Source organism: Manihot esculenta, chromosome 6 (assembly GCF_001659605.2).
Source record: "Manihot esculenta cultivar AM560-2 chromosome 6, M.esculenta_v8, whole genome shotgun sequence".
Lineage (NCBI taxonomy): Eukaryota > Viridiplantae > Streptophyta > Magnoliopsida > Malpighiales > Euphorbiaceae > Manihot > Manihot esculenta.
In genome coordinates, this window is record NC_035166.2 from 24273974 (window position 1) to 24294951 (window position 20978).

Here is a 20978-nt window from a genome sequence, read left to right on the forward strand (position 1 = left end):
ATTATTATAAAAATAACTTGTTTTAATAAGCTGTGAGAATGAAAATAAATAATCCCACATTAAAAAATTATCAGACTTTTTAAGTGTTTATATTATGGACAACTTTAATTTAAACATGAAGTGTTTTGGAGGGATATTTTGGAGGAAATTCAAAATTAATAAATTATATTATAAATTAAAGACTTGACACTTTGAAATGTGTCTCTAACAATTACTAATAGTGATCAAGCACAATTTAGCCACATTTTTATCATAATTATTATTGTTTATTTACACATTTTTTTGGTTAATTTATAGTTTTTATCTTGTTTTTACAGAAAAGGAAGAATTTGGAAAATTGGAGAAAAAGTGCAGAAAATTGACAGAAAAGTGATTGGGTCAGTGATTTGCCCAGTGATCTGCCCAGATCAAGCTGAAGTAGAAAACTGGAGGCAACAAGCAAAAGTGATATGGGCAGTGATTTGCCCACGACACTCGAAGAAACTGGGCAAATCACTCGCAGAGGCAGAGAGGATTGACTCACAGAAAAGTGATTGGGTCAGTGATTTGCCCAAAACACTCAAATCACCAGGCAAATCACTTTGACAGCAGAAACTGACAGAAGAGCGGGAAATTGGGCAGAAAACAGAAATCCACATTTTCAGAAGTCCAAATCCAACCCAATCACTACCAACATAAAACCAAGAGCCACGAAAGAGCTTCTCATCCAAGGAATTCCAATTGCAATTAAATTCAACATCATAAGAGGAGTCAAACACCAAATCAAAAAGGGATTTTGAAACCCTAGGTGGATGAAATTCTGCAGCTATAAAAAGAGAACCTCAAAACCAGCAAAATCATCTTCTGATCAGCAACTCAACTCGTCAGAAACTCTCCAGAAATTCTGCAGCTTCTTCCCTTTTTCTCTTCTTTCTTTTGTGTATTTTGCCCACCATGAGTGGCTAGTTTCACTCTTTTCTAGTTGAAGTTGGTGAATTTCAGATTTTGTGATGAATTGGGAGATTTAAATCTCCATTGTTAAACTCTTATTTACTTTCAATATTTATGCAATTTGATCTTTCCATAATTGTTGCTTTGCTTTTAGAATCAATTTAGGCCTATTGCTTTTAATTGCTTGAGTAACAATTGTTTGAATAATTTAGGTCCGTAATTGCTTAGGTTGTTCAAATACACATTTAATCAAATTGCATAATCTAAACTTGACCACGCGGTTGGCAAGGATAGAATTGGGTTTCTCTAAGTCTTAATGCAGTCAACAGTTGTTCGATGCTATAATGCCCCAAGGACGTTCCTTGGCAACTTGTTGATTAGTGTTTGATTAGCGAACGTTTCCTAATCAAACTAGAACTAAGAAGGAATTTGGATTGTGAGAAGCGTTTTCCACATCCTAAACCAATTTATTGAGATAAATAGGAGTATTAAAGAATCAATGATCAATTCTAAACAATCTGAAATAGATCCATACTTCAACTAGAAGCTTTTCATCCATTGATTTACTCATCTTTAAATTATTGCTTTCTTTTGCTATTTAGTGTTAATCTATCAACTCAAACCCCCCTCTTTTAATTACATGTTATTTACTTGACCTAGTCATTATTAGGAAAATCATTGGTGTCAATTCCCTGTGGTTCGACCCTATTGCCACTATCTACAAATTTATTTGTTGATTGATAATAGGTTTATTTTTGACGGCTTCGACAACCGCTTATCAAAAATTGGCGTCGTTGCCGGGGAATTGATTTAAACTAATGTATTTTCCCTTTATGATCAGGTCTGGCCGTAAAGACACTCTTCTTTACGACCCGGAGATTGAAAAAACTGCCAAGAGCTTAAGGAAGCCAGCAAATTTGAGGAACCAAGCCTCAAAAGCATCTTCATCAGCAACACCATCTCACAGAACGGTTACTGCACCTACTGATTTTTCTGCACCAGCTGAAGCACTTGCTGTCACATCTGCCCCTGCTGCAGAATTTGTTGCACCAGCAGACATACCTGCTGTCACGCCAAACACTGCTGCGTTTGAACTAGATACCCGAATCCGGGTTACTGCAGAAATTCCTGAAATGGAAGAACAACCTGCTGCTGAAGCTGAAAATCAAGCTAGAAACTTGCCTGTCCAAGCTCCACAACAAAGGGAGAGAACCCTCGGAGAGCTAGCTATGCCAGCTGAAGACCATGCACCACTATGCATAACTTATCCTGAACTGACAACACCTTTTGAGTTAAAGACAGGTCTGATCCATCTCCTTCCCAAATTTAGAGGCCTTGAAAATGAGGACCCTCACAAGCACTTGAAGGAATTCCACATTGTGTGCTCAACCATGAGACCTCAAGGTATTTTAGAAGACCATGTCAAAATTAGAGCTTTTCCTTTCTCTCTTGAAGACTATGCCAAAGAATGGCTATTCTACTTACCACCCAGATCCATCACATCATGGACCGATATGGTGAGGGCATTCTTGAGAAAATTCTTCCCAACCTCAAAAGCCATAGGCATCCGTCGAGAAATTAGCGGCATAAGGCAAAAACACTCTGAAGGCTTGTATGAGTACTGGGAAAGGTTCAAAAAATTGTGCACAAGCTGCCCCCAGCATGATATTTCTGACCAATCTCTCATTGAGTATTTCTATGGAGGTCTGTTACCCTCGGAGAGAAAGTTTATTGATGCAGCCTGTGGAGGAACAATTGAAAAAAAATCACCTCGAGAGATGAGGGACTTAATTTCCTCCATGGCTGCAGCTTCTCAACAATTTGGAGACCAAGAGCTGCCAACAAGGAATGTAAATGAGGTGAGTAATTCCATTTTATCATCCCAACTTTCTGAACTCACCAATGCTGTCCGTAGCCTTGTTGTGAGTCAAACCCAACAAGTCCAGCAGATTCAGCAGCCCAAGACATGTGGAATATGTGCCAACAACCACCCAACTGATCTATGTCCTTCCCTTCAAGAGGAGGACCAGCAAGTCAATGCTGTTGGAGGCTTCAATGGGCAAAGAAGGTATGATCCCTATGCAAATACTTATAATCCAGGTTGGAGGGATCATCCAAATTTCAGTTATGCAAGGGAAAATCAATATCCGAGCTACCAGCAAAGGAATCAAGCCCAAGCTGCACCTCAGAACTCTAATGCACCTCTTGAAGAGATTGTGAAGAATTTAGCAAATTCTGTGCAAAGTCTTGAGAAACAAGTGAGCCAAATGGCCTCTTCAATGAGCAAATATGAGTCTCAAGGGAAGCTACCCTCCCAAACTGAGATAAATCCAAGACAAAATGTTAGTGCCATCACATTGAGGAGTGGAAAAGAATTGCAAGACAATAGGGCTGAAAAATTGCAAAAACAGGCCATAGAAGAAATTCTGCCAAAAAGTGATCAGGGCAGTGATTTGCCCAATTCACTAGTAGAAACTGACCCGATCGCTGGGCAAACTGAGCTGTCCAGCAGTGATTTGCCCAAATCACCAGAGAAGGCAGAGAGTGATCTGCCCAAATCAACAGACCAGGCAGAATCCAATCAAAGGCAGAAACAGCAACTTATGGAGAAATTCAAGGTACCTCCTCCCTTCCCAAAGAGATTTGCAAGATCCCAAAAGGAGAAAGAGGAAAAAGAGATATTGGAGACACTTCGCAAAGTGGAAATCAACATACCCCTACTTGATGCTATCAAACAAATACCAAGGTATGCTAAATTTCTCAAAGAGCTATGCACCAATAGGAGGAAACTTGCTGAACATAAAAAGGTAAGTGTGGGGGAGTGTGTCTCAGCTGTCATTCAAAGGAAACTTCCCACCAAATGCAAGGATAGAGGAATGTTTGCCATTTCATGCAAAATAGGCAACATAGGAATAAAGAAGGCCATGTGTGACCTTGGAGCTTCAATAAATGTCATGCCTCTTTCCATTTTTAACTTGTTGAATGCAGGTACACTCAAGGGCACCAGCATTATGATCCAATTGGCTGATCGATCTGTTGTCTACCCCAAGGGAGTGCTAGAAGATGTGTTGGTGCAAGTGGACCAATTAGTCTTTCCAGCAGATTTTTATGTTATTGACATGGAGGAAGACAAGAGCAACACCACCTCTGATATCCTACTTGGAAGACCATTCTTAAGTACAGCAAGAACAAAAATTGATGTGCATGATGGCACATTGACTATGGAGTTTGAAGGGGAAGTTATCAAATTTAATGTTTATGATGCCATGAAATTCCCCAATGATGTTTCTCCTGTTTATGGCCTTGATGTTATTGATGATTTAAGTCAAGAAATTTTTGATTTTGATCAAGAAAATTTACTTTATGATGGTCTTTGCAGGAAAGGAGAAGTGGACAGCAACATCACTGAAGCAGAAAAAACAGCAATCTACTGTAACTTGTTGGATATGGGTGATTTGCCCAGTGATTTGCCCACAACACCAGATAATCTGCTCAAATCACAGACCAAATCACTGGAGCAGACAGACTTGACAGAGAGTGATTTGCCCACATCACCAGATAATCTGCCCAAATCACAGCCCAAATCAGACAGCAAGCAGACAAAAAACCAGCAGACAGAGGAAGCACCAGATCTGAAACCCTTGCTTAGCCACCTCAAACATGCCTACTTGGGAGCTGGAAATACACTTCCAGTAATTATTTTCAACCAGCTCAGCCAAGAAGAAGAAGGAAAGCTCCTTGATGTGTTGAGGAAGCACAAGAAAACAATTGGGTGGACCTTGGAGGACATAAAAGGCACCTCAAGACCATTCGGTGGAGGCTCAAAACAGGATGCAGCACATGGAAAGCATGTTGCAGCTGCTGGTTCAACACTTTCTGCCCCACCACCGTGACAGACAGTGATTTGACCAGTGATTTGCCCAAATCACTGGCCAAATCACCCCCAGGCCAGGAAGTCCCTTTCCCTTTCCTTTTTAAAATTTTTTATATATATGTTTAAACATTGAGGACAATGTTTGGGATAGGTGTGGGGGTACTGTTAGGTTATTTTTGCATTGATTACATCATCTTTTGCTTTCTTTTTGTTTCTTTTTGCATCTTTTTGCCCTATGACACACACCAAATTTTTTTTCCTTTCACACATTTTGCACACATTTTTTCACTTTCAGCACACACTCACAGAATTTTGTTTTAGCTTTTGTTCTACTCAACATAGATAACAAGGTTAAAAGAGTTTCCTTATCTCATGACCCCATTGATTTGCCACCCTTTTAAGCTTAAATTGAATCATTCACAGTATGTTACCTTCACTTAGGGAGTTTTTCTCTTGAATTGAATCCTCAAATTTGCTAAGGTCAGGGGAAATAAAAATACAAATACATGCAAACACAAAGTTAGTGTAACTCCCTAAGAGCTGATTTGCCCAAACTATCATGAAAAACCAGCATAAAGCACAAATCGTAAACCTGTTCCAATGGTCTAAGACTATGAACTGAGCCTAATAGCCACTTGGAGAAGTGACTGACTGAGTAACCGGGGGTGTATCACCCATGTACACAATCGCGTAAAAAGGTCAGTAACTTTTTCAAGCAAATAAGTTTTGATGGTCTAGACTATGAACAGAGCTAGTAGCCACTTGAACAAGTGACTAACTGAGTAACCGGGGGTGTATCACCCATGTACACAATCGTGTAAAAAGGTTAGAGACTTTTTCAGGCAATGATAAGAATAAGTGCTGCTGAAAATAAAAATAAAAATTAAATAAAAAGGAGAAAGAGAGGTGGCAAATCACTCCTAGGGGTTGCATTAAACCTAACATAAAGGAATAAGCACGATTGAGACAAAAACCTTTCTCTTGACCATGGTAGGTGAAAGGAAACAAGGAAAGGAGAGGATGACCTTAGTGCATGTATTCTATATTGTGATACTTCAATTTAGGAGTCTAGGGGGGGCTAATTAAGTGGTACTTAGGCTCAAAAGAAAAAGGAGCTTGATTGACTAAGTTATTTGTTGCTTGAGGACAAGCAAAAAGCTAGGTGTGAGGGTATTTGATCAAGCACAATTTAGCCACATTTTTATCATAATTATTATTGTTTATTTACACATTTTTTTGGTTAATTTATGGTTTTTATCTTGTTTTTACAGAAAAGGAAGAATTTGGAAAATTGGAGAAAAAGTGCAGAAAATTGACAGAAAAGTGATTGGGTTAGTGATTTGCCCAGTGATCTGCCCAGATCAAGCTGAAGCAGAAAACTGGAGGCAACAGGCAAAAGTGATATGGGCAGTGATTTGCCCACGACACTCGAAGAAACTGGGCAAATCACTCGCAGAGGCAGAGAGGACTGACTCACAGAAAAGTGATTGGGTCAGTGATTTGCCCAAAACACTCAAATCACCAGGCAAATCACTTTGACAGCAGAAACTGACAGAAGAGCGGGAAATTGGGCAGAAAACAGAAATCCAAATTTTCAGAAGTCCAAATCCAACCCAATCACTACCAACATAAAACCAAGAGCCACGAAAGAGCTTCTCATCCAAGGAATTCCAATTGCAATTAAATTCAACATCATAAGAGGAGTCAAACACCAAATCAAAAAGGGATTTTGAAACCCTAGGTGGATGAAATTCTGCAGCTATAAAAAGAGAGTCTCAAAACCAGCAAAATCATCTTCTGATCAGCAACTCAACTCGTCAGAAACTCTCCAGAAATTCTGCAGCTTCTTCCCTTTTTCTCTTCTTTCTTTTGTGTATTTTGCCCACCATGAGTGGCTAGTTTCACTCTTTTCTAGTTGAAGTTGGTGAATTTCAGATTTTGTGATGAATTGGGAGATTTAAATCTCCATTGTTAAACTCTTATTTACTTTCAATATTTATGCAATTTGATCTTTCCATAATTGTTGCTTTGCTTTTAGAATCAATTTAGGCCTATTGCTTTTAATTGCTTGAGTAACAATTATTTGAATAATTTAGGTCCGTAATTACTTAGGTTGTTCAAATACACATTTAATCAAATTGCATAATCTAAACTTGACCATGCGGTTGGCAAGGATAGAATTGGGTTTCTCTAAGTCTTAATGCAGTCAACAGTTGTTCGATGCTATAATACCCCAAGGACGTTCCTTGGCAATTTGTTGATTAGTGTTTGATTAGCGAACGTTTCCTAATCAAACTAGAACTAAGGAGGAATTTGGATTGTGAGAAGCGTCTTCCACATCCTAAACCAATTTATTGAGATAAATAGGAGTATTAAAGAATCAATGATCAATTCTAAACAATCTGAAATAGATCCATACTTCAACTAGAAGCTTTTCATCCATTGATTTACTCATCTTTAAATTATTGCTTTCTTTTGCTATTTAGTGTTAATCTATCAACTCAAACCCCCCTCTTTTAATTACTTGTTATTTACTTGACCTAGTCATTATTAGGAAAATCATTGGTGTCAATTCCCTGTGGTTCGACCCTATTGCCACTATCTACAAATTTATTTGTTGATTGATAATAGGTTTATTTTTGACGGTTTCGACAACCACTTATCAAATAGATATACAGACATGTCTGTATCTTTTTGAAAAGGTATTCCCAATTGTTGCTAATAAATATACATACATGTCTGTCTGAAAAGGTGCCTTCAATAGTCAACAATTACTAACAGATATACAAATATGTCTGTCTGAAAAGATGTCTCGAACAGTTACAAACAATTACTCCAAACTCTATATACACTTTCTCATTCTCCCTTAAATCTTCAATTTGAATTTCTTTTAGAAAATTAAAGAATTGTTGTCTGTAATTTTTTTGATTTTGTTGTATTCTGAAAGAGTGTTGCCATAACCCTGCAGCAAATATAATGGGGTAATTAACACCTAAAAGAAAGTATTTTTCTTTCACGCGTCTTAAAACTAGTTTACATATTCACTGTTCTAACAGTTTCCACACTGTAATTTTACTATGCTGAGATGAGATTCAGAACCTTCAGGGATGGGTCGAACATAGAGCTAGGTAGGACATGTTATGTTCATTCATTTTGTAGCTTAAAAGCTTGCAATCCTTGATATACTTTGTCCAAAAACACAACACCTTATTTTAATGTAAATTTGTTTGCATGGTAAAAAGAAAAAAAAGCATCCAAAGGGGAAGAAGAAAATATTGGTTTCTTAGTGCATGCTTTGGGCCGATTTCTTGATGAATTATGAATTCTTAAGAGTGAGTTGGGATCCACCCCTTACCCACCATGCTTGGCCCAATCATATCCAATGGAGCCCAAGAGCCCACTCCGCGTTTTCTTCTTTCTCAGCATTATTATTGTCGTTTGTAAATAATGAATATATATTCTTTTTCTTCCTTCTTTTCTTTTTTTTCTAAAAGAGCCCATGGTTTTGCCATTCCATGTCCTCTTATCAACTCAAAAATTAAAGTGGAGTTCTTCAAATGAAATTAAGTGCAATTACATTTCACAATTTTTTAGTTAATACTAGCATGAAATTTAAAAATTTAATGACTAGTACTTCAATAATTTTTTTTTTCTTGTGATGTAATTAAAATTTTAAAAGTTTGATTTCAATCATTTTAATTTTAAAATATCAAAAATAATACTTCCATTATTTAATTGCAAACAATTTCATTTAGAATGCTCACTATGTAATAAAAAATATATAAAAATATGAGCCAAAAAAGTAAATTATTTCAATATTAAAATTCATGAAAGAATTAAAAAAAAAAAAAATTCAATTAGCGGGACCACAGAATTTAATAGTTTAATGTGGGATGTCCCACAGCAGAAGGCTGGCTTTTTGGTTGTTTGGGCTTTTTTTGTGTAGGCATGCTTCAACTTAGTTCAATGCACTGCATCCATCTCTCATCCTTCGCATCTAAGCAACTTCCACAGTCCAGAATTTTCCTGGCAACCCCCACTTGCTTTCCAGAAACCTTTTGAGGTTGTCCTCATCCATTTGACTTTTCTTTTTCCCTCGGAATAAAATCTAATTCAGGTTTCTTTTTCCAAAATTATACTACTTCTTCAAAAATAGTGGTTTATCTTTAAAATATAATATTAGCAGTTTTAATAATGGTTAATGATTTTATTATTGATTAATAAAAAAAAGAGCAAATTATCAAAACTTTAAATTTATTTTAACAACGAAATTTGAATTCATTGATATCATCAAAGTTAGAATTCAATAACAATGAAATTAAATTGAATTAAATAAAAGAATAAATAGCTAATATTTGTTTTATAAAAGAAATCAGAATCATAGAATGAAATAAACTAAATCAAAATAAATTATTTTAATTCTATTTGTTGATTTAGTTTAACAATATAAATCACAAAACATGAAAACAAACAAATATTTGCAATTTAAAATTAACTATCTAAGAATATATATATATTTTTTATTTCCAAGGTAAATATATAAATTTGCAAGAGAAAATTGACATAAGCATAAAAAAATAATAAATTCAGTATACACATAGGCTCCATTAGTTTAGAAAAAAAAATGATTTATATATGGAAAATATTTTCTAAATAAATTGTTTTCAAAAATAACTTATTATCCTTTTTTAGTTTAATATAAAAAATAAATAGTATTAACAAGATTCATGTATAAATTTTATAAATACACTTAAATTATAAATATTAATATACTCTAAACTAACCACTTAAATTTATTTATACTTTAACATTCAATTTAATTATTAAATCTAATAAAAATATTAACAATAAAAAAATAATATTTTAATATAAATCAAAATAGATAATTATAAAAAAATTTAAACTTTGTTAATTTTAAAAATTATATCCTAAAGTTTTTTGCTTTAATAAATATATTTAAATTAATTTTTTAATTTGGTTTGATATTTAATGTTAATTCGATTTATTTATAATTTTATATGATATATTTTTATGAGTTGAACTCATTTTTTTAATATATTTTTTAATGACGAATGTAACTTTTTTATAATTATAAGTTGTGTTAAGATAATATTATTTCTAATAAATCAAGAATTATGATTTTTTAAAACAAAATTAATTATATTTATTATATTTACTGAAAATGAATAATTAGTTTAAAAAATTTAAAATGATTAAATTCATAAGAAAAAATATAAATTATAATTACAAATTAAAGTAAATTTTATTATTTTTTATTAATTAATTTGATAGTTAATTTTTAGCTTTATTAAATTAAATATGATAAATATAATTAATTTCTCAAGTAATAACAATTATAATTCTTAATTTATTAAATATAATATTATTAAAAATACTTATAACTTATAATTACATAAAAAAAATTATATTTTATTATTGTAAAAAATAAATATCAAAAAATAAGTTATTAGTTTGTAAAAATATTTTATTTAAAATTATAAATAAACTGAATTAATATTAAAAATTAAATCAAATCAAATTAAAAAATTAATTTAAAATATTTTTATTAAAATAAAAATATTTAGAGTATAATTATTAAAATTAATAAAATTTAAATTTTTTTATAATTAGCTGAGTGGCATTATATTTTTATTAAATTTAAGAGGCCATTTAATAGTAAAATATAAAGAAATTTAAATAATCAATTTAAAATATACTAATTAATTGTTTAAAATATATTTTATAAAATGTGAATCGTTCAGAATTTTTATTTTTATTATTATTATCTCTTTAAATAAATATATATTTTCAACAATAATTACATCAAAGCAATTGGTCCTATTAATTAGTTTATTTTCTTATAAGACAAATAGTAATTAGTTTATTTAAAGTAAACAAAATAAGATACAACTCAATCGGAACGCCACGTGTCATACGTCCATGAAGTATCTTTTGTGTGTCAGAAAAGCTTCTCTGAATGTCAGAGCGCAATATAAGAGCAGCTTAAATCTTCGCATGAAAGTAGTCACCACCGCCATACCCATCAACACTGCCTTGCAGGAATCTGACCTTTCTCGCCGGAAGCCACTGAGTGGACGCAGTTCATTGGGAAGCTGACTCAACATGGATGTCGATTACTGGCCCTCAAGAGTTAACGCTGCTAAGCACCTCTCTGCTTTACAAGCTGCCACTTACAACTCTGGTAATCGCTTCATTTCTCGAAAATGCTTTGATCTTTTTTGCTTGTTTTAAAGTTCTGTTTTGTTTTTTGAGAAGCCAGAATCTATTTGTGAGGTTCTGTAATCTGGTTGTGTTTTGAGTGAATCTTTGTCTAGTTGGCATGTCTGAAGAGCTTTCTTTTATTATTATTATTATTTTCTTTAAAAAATTTTATATATAATAAATTGTCTGGGATAATCTTTTGTTTTTATTTTTTTTTGAGGGATTTCAGGAGAATCATGGGTTTGGGAAGTAGTGTCGTATTTTTTCTTTTTTGTGCTCTGGTGTTGTTGTATGAGCTAGAGCGAGTTTGAGTCTCATCTATCTCAGATTAGTACACAAGTTGAGACAAAACTAATTACTTGGTAGAAGCATGTGATTAGACTCGTAGATTCTCCTTGACGGCTGTGGAATTTTGTTACTGGGTCTTTGGAATCTTGGGAATTTTTATTTGATCCGTTAATTATATACTGGAATTGTTAAGGGTCTTTCAGATTGATTTAAATATGTCAAAGCTCCAGAGGACTTTATTCTATGAACTTGATGCATTAAAGTTGTTGTTTGGTTTTCCAAGGAGAAAAGATCAAAGCTTTCAAATGCAAAATAGAAACTTTCAAGCCAAAATCAAACCTTTTGATCAAGTCATCTGGTTCCTTGAATTTAAACAGGACAGTGATGTAACTTATTTTGTGTTGTATATTATGCTAATAGCGAAGAAGAATTTTACCATGATGAATCAGAAGATGAAATAAGTTTTGGGAAGGTGGGAGGTCTAACATTTCGCTTGAGTAGCCTAGTCAGCGTGCATTAAAAGGATGAATTTCAGGGAATTTTGAGTAGAAGCTTTAGAAGGGGAATAGTTCCATAAGAGATTCAGTTTGAATTGGTTCATCAGTCTTCATAGATTCAGTTTATTTAAATATTTACTGCTCATTTGAGTACTTTTTCTAGGATTGTTTATTGAAGGTTCAGAGGTTGAGATCATTAAGGTTTTAGTTTAAAGCAAAGTGGTTGAAGTTTATGGCTATTTACTTTTTAGAGATTTGCTTGGTTAGAGCATACCCATGATTTGTGGATTTATAAGTATCTGCATGAGCTCATTCCTCCGACTAGAATTACTTGAGATATATTTGTAGATACTATTACCTTTATGGGAAATTCTTGTTTAGATCCTGTCTACATTGACCTAAAGTGCAGTTATATAGATCCCATTTTCTTTTATGTCGGTCCAATGTTATTGTCTTTTAGATTCATGTAGACTAGGTTGAAGTAAGTATTTTCCGATTAGTGCAACAATTGTTTTGAAAAGGATATTTTCCTTCTCCTTTTTTCTTTCACTTCCATTCTTTTGATTTGCATTTATAGAATTGGTGTTTAGTGGAATCCTAGCTGTACCTTGCTTTCGAAACCATTGTATACTCTTTTTGTCCTTACTGGTCACAACTACTGCTAGATTGATGAATATGTCATTCATATAACTCTTTCTTTTTTGCTTCCATCCATTTTGTAATCTGTCAACAGATAATCATTTGGCAATTGATGATTCAGATGGAGATGAGGATGCTAGAGCTTACTTTCCGTGCCCATTCTGCTATGTAGACATTGAAGTTCATTTGCTCTGCAGCCATCTGCAGGATGAACACTGCTTTGACTTGAAAAATGCAGTATGTGCTTTTCTTTATCTGATAATATGCGGTGTACATGCATGTTCCTTCGGCTTATTTATATGTATCTATAGATATATTGGCAAACTTTCATTGGTAACTAAGCTTTTGATAATGAATCATCAAGTTGCATTGGTATTGATTCCTCCATTGACGGTAGCTGCTGTGGTTCCCTTCCAAAATCATGGGTCGCGCCACTGACAAACATGACATTTGTTATGAAGTGCTTTAAAGATATTGTTCAACCCAATCTGTTTAAGGAGATAAAAGTTGTAGCCAGCATTCTAATTGGTTATCTTGCCCTTCAGTACTTGATTCTTTATGCCATTGGATGAAATTTGAATCTGAAGGTAACTTAAATGTTGTTGTTTCAGGTGTGCCCACTTTGTGCAGCAAATCTAGGGAAGGATGTAATTGGGAATTTCATAGTACAACATGCAAGTTCATTGAAGGTTATTTTCTCTCGTTTTCGATCTTCCCATGCTTGCAACTCAACTCATCCTTAGTCTTGAACTCAGGATTTAACATGTGCATGAATTTATAATCTTTTAAGCATTATTTTATACTTTGAATTCACATGTTTAATTCCTTTGCAGCGAAGGAGAAAATATCTAAAATCTGGTCTCTGGGCTGGTAGTTCAGCTATGATTGGCAAGGAGCTTAGTTCATTTCTTGGATCTTCTACAAATGGCAGGGCAAACACAAATGAACCTGCACCAGATCCACTTGTCTCACCATTTCTTGATAGTTCATCTCATTCACACTCTAAAGGAAGCCAACAAGATGAATCTTCCAACAGAATTGCACAGTCTAAAAGGTATGCTCCTCTTGTGGCATCATGATTTTTTTACTATTTCTGGGTTCAGGCGAAGCCAAAATCAAACTTGATTTCCATGAAATAAGTGGGAGATCAGGAAACCAGCTAGGGAACAGAAAATGCTGCTGATTTCCTGTCATTTACTATGAAGGTTTAGATATATAAGAAGCATCACATGTCATCAATATTTACATGGATTTCTGCTGATTTTCTGTCTTTACTATCGATAGTTTCCATGAGTTGGCAAAATTTTGCTCATTTTTCATAAACGTGCTGGACTAAGTTGCTGATATTTCCATAAGTAAACTCCACGGAGAAGAAAGATGTGTTATGTACATTTAGTTCTGTTGCACTGTTCACTTCATCTCCACTACCGAGATTTGGGAGCAGAAATTTATGGTATTCGATGAGAGATGAACTTCTGAAACCAAAATAAATGAAATTTTGAGGAGATTTGGAAATGGGAAACCACTAATTGCATATTGCATTTATTACGTGCAGCACTGATATATCTTCACCTGATGGAGATGAGGAGGGCTCTGAAGAGAGAAGGCAGAGAGCAGCATTTGTGCAACACTTGATTGCCTCAACCATCTTCTAGAGCTTTGTTATCGACTCAGGGTGTTGAAGTTTTCCACATATGATGCAAAGGGGCTGCATCACTCTGCATTCACCACCATGAATTATGCTGCATACAGACACTGGAGGGTTTTTAGTACTGGTGCATGATTTTAGGAAAGGCAAATAGTCTCCATGTTAGGTATTCTAATTCTAGAAATAACATTCCTTGAATGGCTAATAAGTTTGAACATATGATGTATATCATTAAAAACTACATTTATCTAATGATTACTGAGAAGAAAAGTGAACTCTTCTATTGTTAATGGTAATGCTATATCTTACTACAGTAACCAGAAACAAATTTTAATGAATAAGTTGGTTAACATTTGCTGATGGGAAGTGGAAGGTGTCATTAATTTTTTTTTGTTATTTGCCTTCTGCCCTTCCCGGATTTTCCACCTGCCCTCTCAGTTGTAGCTGTTGGAATTTTTTTTTTTCTTCTTTTTTTGTGTTGTCTAAAGATGTGATTTCATTCAAATTGGCATTGAACAATAAAAAAGCTTTCTTGTGCCAAGGATCATACAGAAAATTTTGATCACGTAAGGCTCTTGAAGCAAGTGAATGTGCAGCTTTGTTCGTCTCCCTATTGACATGTGAGAAGCTAAAAGACAGCCCTCCTTTAGCAAGATCCTGAATATCTTGGACAATTTTATAGGCCCCTTTACAGCTTGAATGACAGCCAGGAAATCACGCTCAAAGCATGCCTCGTCTAAATTCTGAAGAACAGCTAAATCTGTAGCATCTTTACATGCAAGAGCCTCCAGGATTAAGGGGTCAGATCGCCCCAAAACCAATTTGCAAAGCCAAAAGATAGGAGTTCCCGAATGATCATGTGCTACTACAGCAATGGTGCCTTTATTTCTAGGTTTATCCTCTTGAGCATCAAAATTGAGCTTAAAAGAATTTATATCAGCGGTCCAATCAAACGGTTGTGCGAGGATCATATTGCTCTGGATAACACCCAAAACATCTCAAGAATTTGCTCTGTTGAACTCCGAAGCATGTTGTTCAACTAGAGATACAATCCTAGTTGCCTCCATAGAATAATTTCAAAAGATGAGATTATTTATAGCTTTCCAAAATTGCCATAAGAGAAACACTGCGGATTGTATTAGAGGAGCCATCAGGCCTTTCATAGAGAGGACCCGTAAGAACATCCCAAGCATCTTGGATATTCAAATTTGGAATGCAAGCTGATCTGAATCCAAAAAAAGATAAAAGTCCAAACACTTGCTGACCTGGGGCAAGAAAGAAAATGCGAGGCTTCTGAAACTCCACAGAACAGAATTGACAGAGAGGTCTTGAGAAAATTTCGGTGCAGAGCCACATAACAAGGAAGTTTATCCTGAAACATGAGCCGTAGAAAGATAGAAATTTTCCTCGGTAAAGGAATTTGTCAGTTTTTTTCCATAAGGCTGAAAAATTAGAAGTGGAACTAGAGCGTGCAATAACAGAATTATTAAGCATAGAAGCAGCATACAGATTCCTGGCAACCCAATAGCCTGATTTAACAGAATAAATCCCATGCTTGATGAGCTTGGTGAAGTCTCATCATCCCTCCTATAGAGACTGATAGTTATGGCTAAAATATCCATGATATCTACCTCCAAAAAGTTAGCCTTAAGAGCTCGAAGATTATAAGATTGATCATGGAAGTCTATCAATTGAGAAACTCATACTACGCAGTGATCATGGTCTGGTTTAACTCTAGGAGCATTAGGGAAGGATTTGGGAACCCATTTATCAGTTTTACACATAATTGCTTCACCATAGCCAATGCTCCAACGAATAACCTCTTGCAAAATGCCTCTGCCCCAAATAATGCTTCGTCAACCCTAGGAGCTTCTACCGCCAATCCTAGCTTGCATGAAAGAGGAATGAGGAAAATATTTTGCCTTTAAGAAACCTTGCCATGAGAGAATCAGGTTTAGAAAGAATTCTTCAATCCTGCTTTTATCAATAAGGCTCTATTAAAGCAAGCCGTATCTCTAAAACCAAGTCCTCTGGACACTTTTGGTTCACAAGATTTCGCCCATGTTACCAATGAAGCTGTTTCTCATTCTCAGTTTGTCCCCACCGAAAATAGGCTTAATACAGAATTAATAACTTCGCCAGGAGAGTAGGACTCGCTTTCTTGTCTGTCATGGATCTGTCAAATCTCCAGCGTTTCAAATGAAAGACAAAAGTTAAAACGCGAGACAACTGGAGTTTTGTGTTATCACAGGCTTTGGAAATTTAGCCACCGTGGGAAGTTTACGGACTTCAGTTGTGCAGAGAATCTGCTCATCAGGCAAAAACAGTTAAACTCTCCTTGCATCTTGCTAGAATATTGACGACCCACTTCAAAATTGGAGGAATCCACGTTCAAATCATACACTTTTTCAAACACCTCTAGTGATCCAAGATACCTGTATATTGAATATAAAAAAAAACCTTTCTAAAAACCTGCATTTGCCCTGACTATAGGACAAATGCAGGTGGGTAGGAGAATTACCATCTAAAGAGCTGCAATAGACTTGAGTGTCAATCAAGAAAATTTCAACCTGAGCTTTGTATTGAAACACACAATATTCAAAAGGGAAAGATGCAAGATAACTACAGGAAAGAGCCGTCCAGAAGAAGGAAAAAAAACATAAATATAAAACACGACCTACCAAGCATTATGGAAGAGAACCCTTCATGACATTGAAGAAAAGCACAAAGAAAAGTTTGCTTACGATGTAAAAACTGATCCCAACGGAAAAAAATATTTCTCAGGGAACTAGGGACAGCGCACTGATGTTGTAAGTCTAAAGCACCTCCGCAATCCATGAACCTACATGCAATCAAACATGTATTCCTACTTTATAGTGCACGTAAGCCTGTGCCAGTACTGACTTTGATAGCAGTTAAATCATGGTCTTGAGAGAGAACAGACATTCTACAATTCTTCATATGCACGACCTGAGAGAAGAGAGATATGACAGGAATTCTGCTCATAAGAGTTCCAAACACAGAACTTGAATTGAAAGACGGTCTAACAAATAAAATCAGCAACCACAATCTCTTCTTGATACATGTAACTCAAAGCTGTTGAAGTTTAGCAATTAGAAGCAAAAAACACGGGCAACAGTGGATGAACAAGTCAAATTAAAATAATGACACAAATATAATTGAACAAGGCTAACAGTCAAAAAGTGCAAAAGAAGAACAAAACTGCAAAATATATGATAATGGCTTTGAAAAGTTCTGGCGAAAATGGTGAAACTAATTGCTCAACTGAGTACATAAAGTTCAAAAATATTCAAAAAGCCAAGAGCATTTCCTCGTACAGTATCTACTATCTACTCAATGATAGACTGAATAACACCAGCTCCAACTGTCTTCCCTCCTTCTGTCATAGCAAACCTCATCCTTTGTTCACAAGCCACAGGCACAATAAGCTCAACGACCATCTTCACACGATCACAGGGCATAACCATCTTTGACTCCTCATCCTTGTCATTCATAATTCAAGAGACCCTACCAGTCACATCAGTAGTCCTCATGTAAAATTGAGGCCTATAACCAGCAAAAAATGGTGAACGCCTACCACCCTCTTCCTTCTTCAGGACGTACACAATGGCAGAGAATTTAGTATGCGGAGAAAGTGTGCCAGGTTTAGCCAAAACCATTCCTCTCTGGATATCAGCCTTTGGGACACCTCTCAACAGCAATCCCACATTATCTACCAGCCATGGCTTCGTCCAAAATCTTTTGAAACATTTCTACTCCTGTCACAGTAGTATTCCTAGTCTCCCTCAACCCCACAAGATCTACTGTTACCTTAATAGTCCCTCTTTCAACCCTGCCTGTAGCCACAGTACCACGACCAGTAATGGAGAACACATCTTCAATAGCAAGTAAAAATGGTAAATCAGTCTGCCTTTGGGGAATTGGAATGTAGCTATCCACAGAATCCATGAGTTCATAAATCTTATCGCCCCATTGATTTTCTTCCCGCTTTATACTAGGATTTTCCATCAAGGCCTCCAAAGCCAAAAGCGTAGAGCCAGAAATGATGGGTATATCATTACCAGGAAACTCATAAGAAGACAATAACTCACGCACCTCCAATTCCACCAGTTGCCAAAGCTCCTCGTCATCAACCTGGTCCTGTTTATTCAGAAAAACCACCATGCTGGGAACTCCAACTTGTTTTGCCAGCAAGATGTGCTCCTTGGTTTGGGGCATGGGGCCGTCGGCGCCGGAGACGACGAGTATTGCACCGTCCATCTGAGCAGCACCTGTAATCATATTTTTGACATAATCAGCGTGACTAGGGCAGTCCACGTGGGCATAATGGCGGGACTCAGTCTTGTACTCCACAGTGGCCGTATTGATGGTGGGGGCGGCATCAATTTCATTGTATTTCTTGGGTGCGCTGTTACGGGTAGCGGCTAAAGCCATGGTAAGGGCAGCTGTAAGAGTGGTCTTCCCATGGTCGACGTGGCCAATAGTTCCAATGTTGACATGGGGTTTCTTTCTCTCGAATTTCCCTCGGGCGGCACGGACGTTAAAGGAGCGGCCGCGGGTAGTGATGGTAGAGGAAGATAAGGAGAGAGTGTGGTAGAGAAAGATGAACAAGGAGAGGGTGTGGTAGAGAGGCAGGAGGAAATGAAGGAAGAGGAGAGTAGGGTTTTGGGAGTTAGCTTGGTGGGTTTTGCAAAGGAAGGGGAGGCATGAGGCTGAACTAGTGTAGAGGTGGTGAGGGCTGTGGCCGAGGCTGGAATTGCCATGGAGAGTGAGATTTTTGAGATTGCCAAGAGAGCACATAGGGAAGAAAGGATCCATTTTATTATCTGTTTCTTCAGTTCAAGCTGAGTTTATACTTTCTTTTTGCCTACAAATCAAACATTTGCATTTCACGGCTGCAATCTGCAGTAAGGTTTCATTACAACAAGTATAGTATACTATTGCCAATCCGGCAAAAATACATTATGTTGGCAAAGCTTAGCTACAATATATGCAACAATATTTACTTGACAAAAATCACCGGCAGCAAATATTTGAGATGTGAGAGTAAATATGGATGGTAACTATAATAGAAAACTCTAATATCTTAGAGCATATGGTGAACCGAAAAACTAATAGCACTGCAGAATTAGAATCAGAATTAACTTTATATGTAATGGATTGAAAGTCCGCATTTTATATTGGAACTGTAAATGGCCCTACTAGAGTGATTAAAGAAAGAAACAAAAAACTTACCCTTAATTCCTTTGTGGCCGATCAAGCTGCTCATAGAATAGATAATCAACCATCCTCGCTATAATGAGCAAACTTGCTAATTTCAACATTAGATTCCACATAACTCGTGAAACCATGCATATGACACCAAACCAAATCTCTAATTAAAGTGAAGTAATGAATTTCTCATCATCATCAAAACATCCTCATTTGTTTCACTTTCGTACAGCTGCTCTCTACTGTTTGTTTTTCAAACCTGTAAAGTTTTTAGTAAGGAAGCTAGGAGATCATATATAATCAGTCAATTTTCCCTCTAAAATAAAGTTATTTTTTAATAATATTTTTAAAAAATTCATGAATTTTTAATATTTGAAGTGAAATATAAATGTTTACTCACTTTAATCAATAAAAAGTAAAAAAAAAAACACACAATTTTTTAACAAAATTAAAGGTAAATAAATAAATAAATATAATTTTTGAGATAGAAAGACTGATTGATTAATATGGACATAGGTCAATATTAACTTAGGAAGGGATTGGCTTTTTAAATCTTTCCTAAGATATTGAATGACATTAAATTAATATGATGCAAAACTAATATAGAATTAAACATTAAAAATATGGATGATAGCAAAAAAGAAAAACACACGGAAAAGATCAACCCAACTCACAATCACTTACCCGACTTAGCCGCGAAGGCTGGGCAAATTGCCCACCTTATTTTTTTTTCCATTTTATTTTTTTTTTAATTTTATAATTTAAAATTAATATTTGGCACACCTTATTTTTTATAAAAAAATTTTAAAAAAATTCTCATAAATGATATTAATATGAATTGAATTAAAATTTTGTAAATATATCAATATAGTGGTGTTACTAAAAACCTAAAAACATAAGTAAGCATATTTTATTGCTTAATTTATAAATTCATAACTTTTTGACATATGTTATAATTTTATTGATTAAAAATTATTTGTTATCATACAAATAACAAATAATTGATTTTATAATAAAATTAAATATTAATAGTTAGTTAAATATTATTTGATCACATCTATTAAGGAATATGTTTTTAAAAATATTAATAATTAAATTATATTAAATTACATATATAAATTTATAAAGGATATACATATAATTTTTAGTTTCTTTAATTATAAATTTTTTGTTTATATAAAAATTATTTTTGTTCTATAAAATAAATTTAATTTAATTTTTTTTTTTGAAATGGGAAACGGGGAATTAAAGTTTAGATCTCCCAGATTTACTCGGATGCATTTGTAGTTAATATACTAATAAATATTGTTTGATCTTTTATAATATATTATCTACTTATATTCCTAGGATTAAGCAAATTAAATTACTATTTATTTTTAGGATTAATAAATTTTATTTTATTTAATACATATTAAATATGAGTATAATAATAAAATAAAATAAATTTATATTTATAATACAATGTAAGTATCAAAATCTACCCTTAAAGTTGAAATCCTCACTTTCCCATTGCCCCAACTTGTATGCTCTGTTTTTTATATGGCTCATGTTAATTAATAATAATAATACCCAAAAGGTAAGTAGTTTTTGCTTACTGCTCTTTAGTTAGAATCAAATTTCTACACACTTTCAAAGGCCATAACAAGCT

At 34.7% G+C, this 20978-nt stretch overlaps 1 protein-coding gene and 1 pseudogene across 2 annotated transcripts; one reads left to right on the top strand and one right to left on the bottom strand.

Moving 5' to 3' along the window:
- Window positions 1-10786: 10786 nt before the first annotated feature.
- LOC110616594 (protein DEHYDRATION-INDUCED 19 homolog 6) lies at window positions 10787-14388 on the top strand. Of its 2 annotated transcripts, none has more exons than XM_021759018.2 (5): window positions 10787-11006; window positions 12545-12687; window positions 13062-13139; window positions 13284-13504; window positions 14006-14388. In XM_021759018.2, exons 1-5 carry the CDS (start codon window positions 10928-10930, stop codon window positions 14103-14105), a joined length of 621 nt encoding a protein of 206 aa, XP_021614710.1. In that variant the 5' UTR covers window positions 10787-10927; the 3' UTR covers window positions 14106-14388. The 2 variants fall into 2 exon arrangements, with proteins under 2 accessions (XP_021614710.1, XP_021614711.1); XM_021759019.2 differs by having other exon boundaries at window positions 10804-11006; window positions 12572-12687.
- Window positions 14389-17303: 2915 nt separating this feature from the next.
- LOC110616596 lies at window positions 17304-19401 on the bottom strand (annotated as a pseudogene).
- Window positions 19402-20978: the final 1577 nt, after the last annotated feature.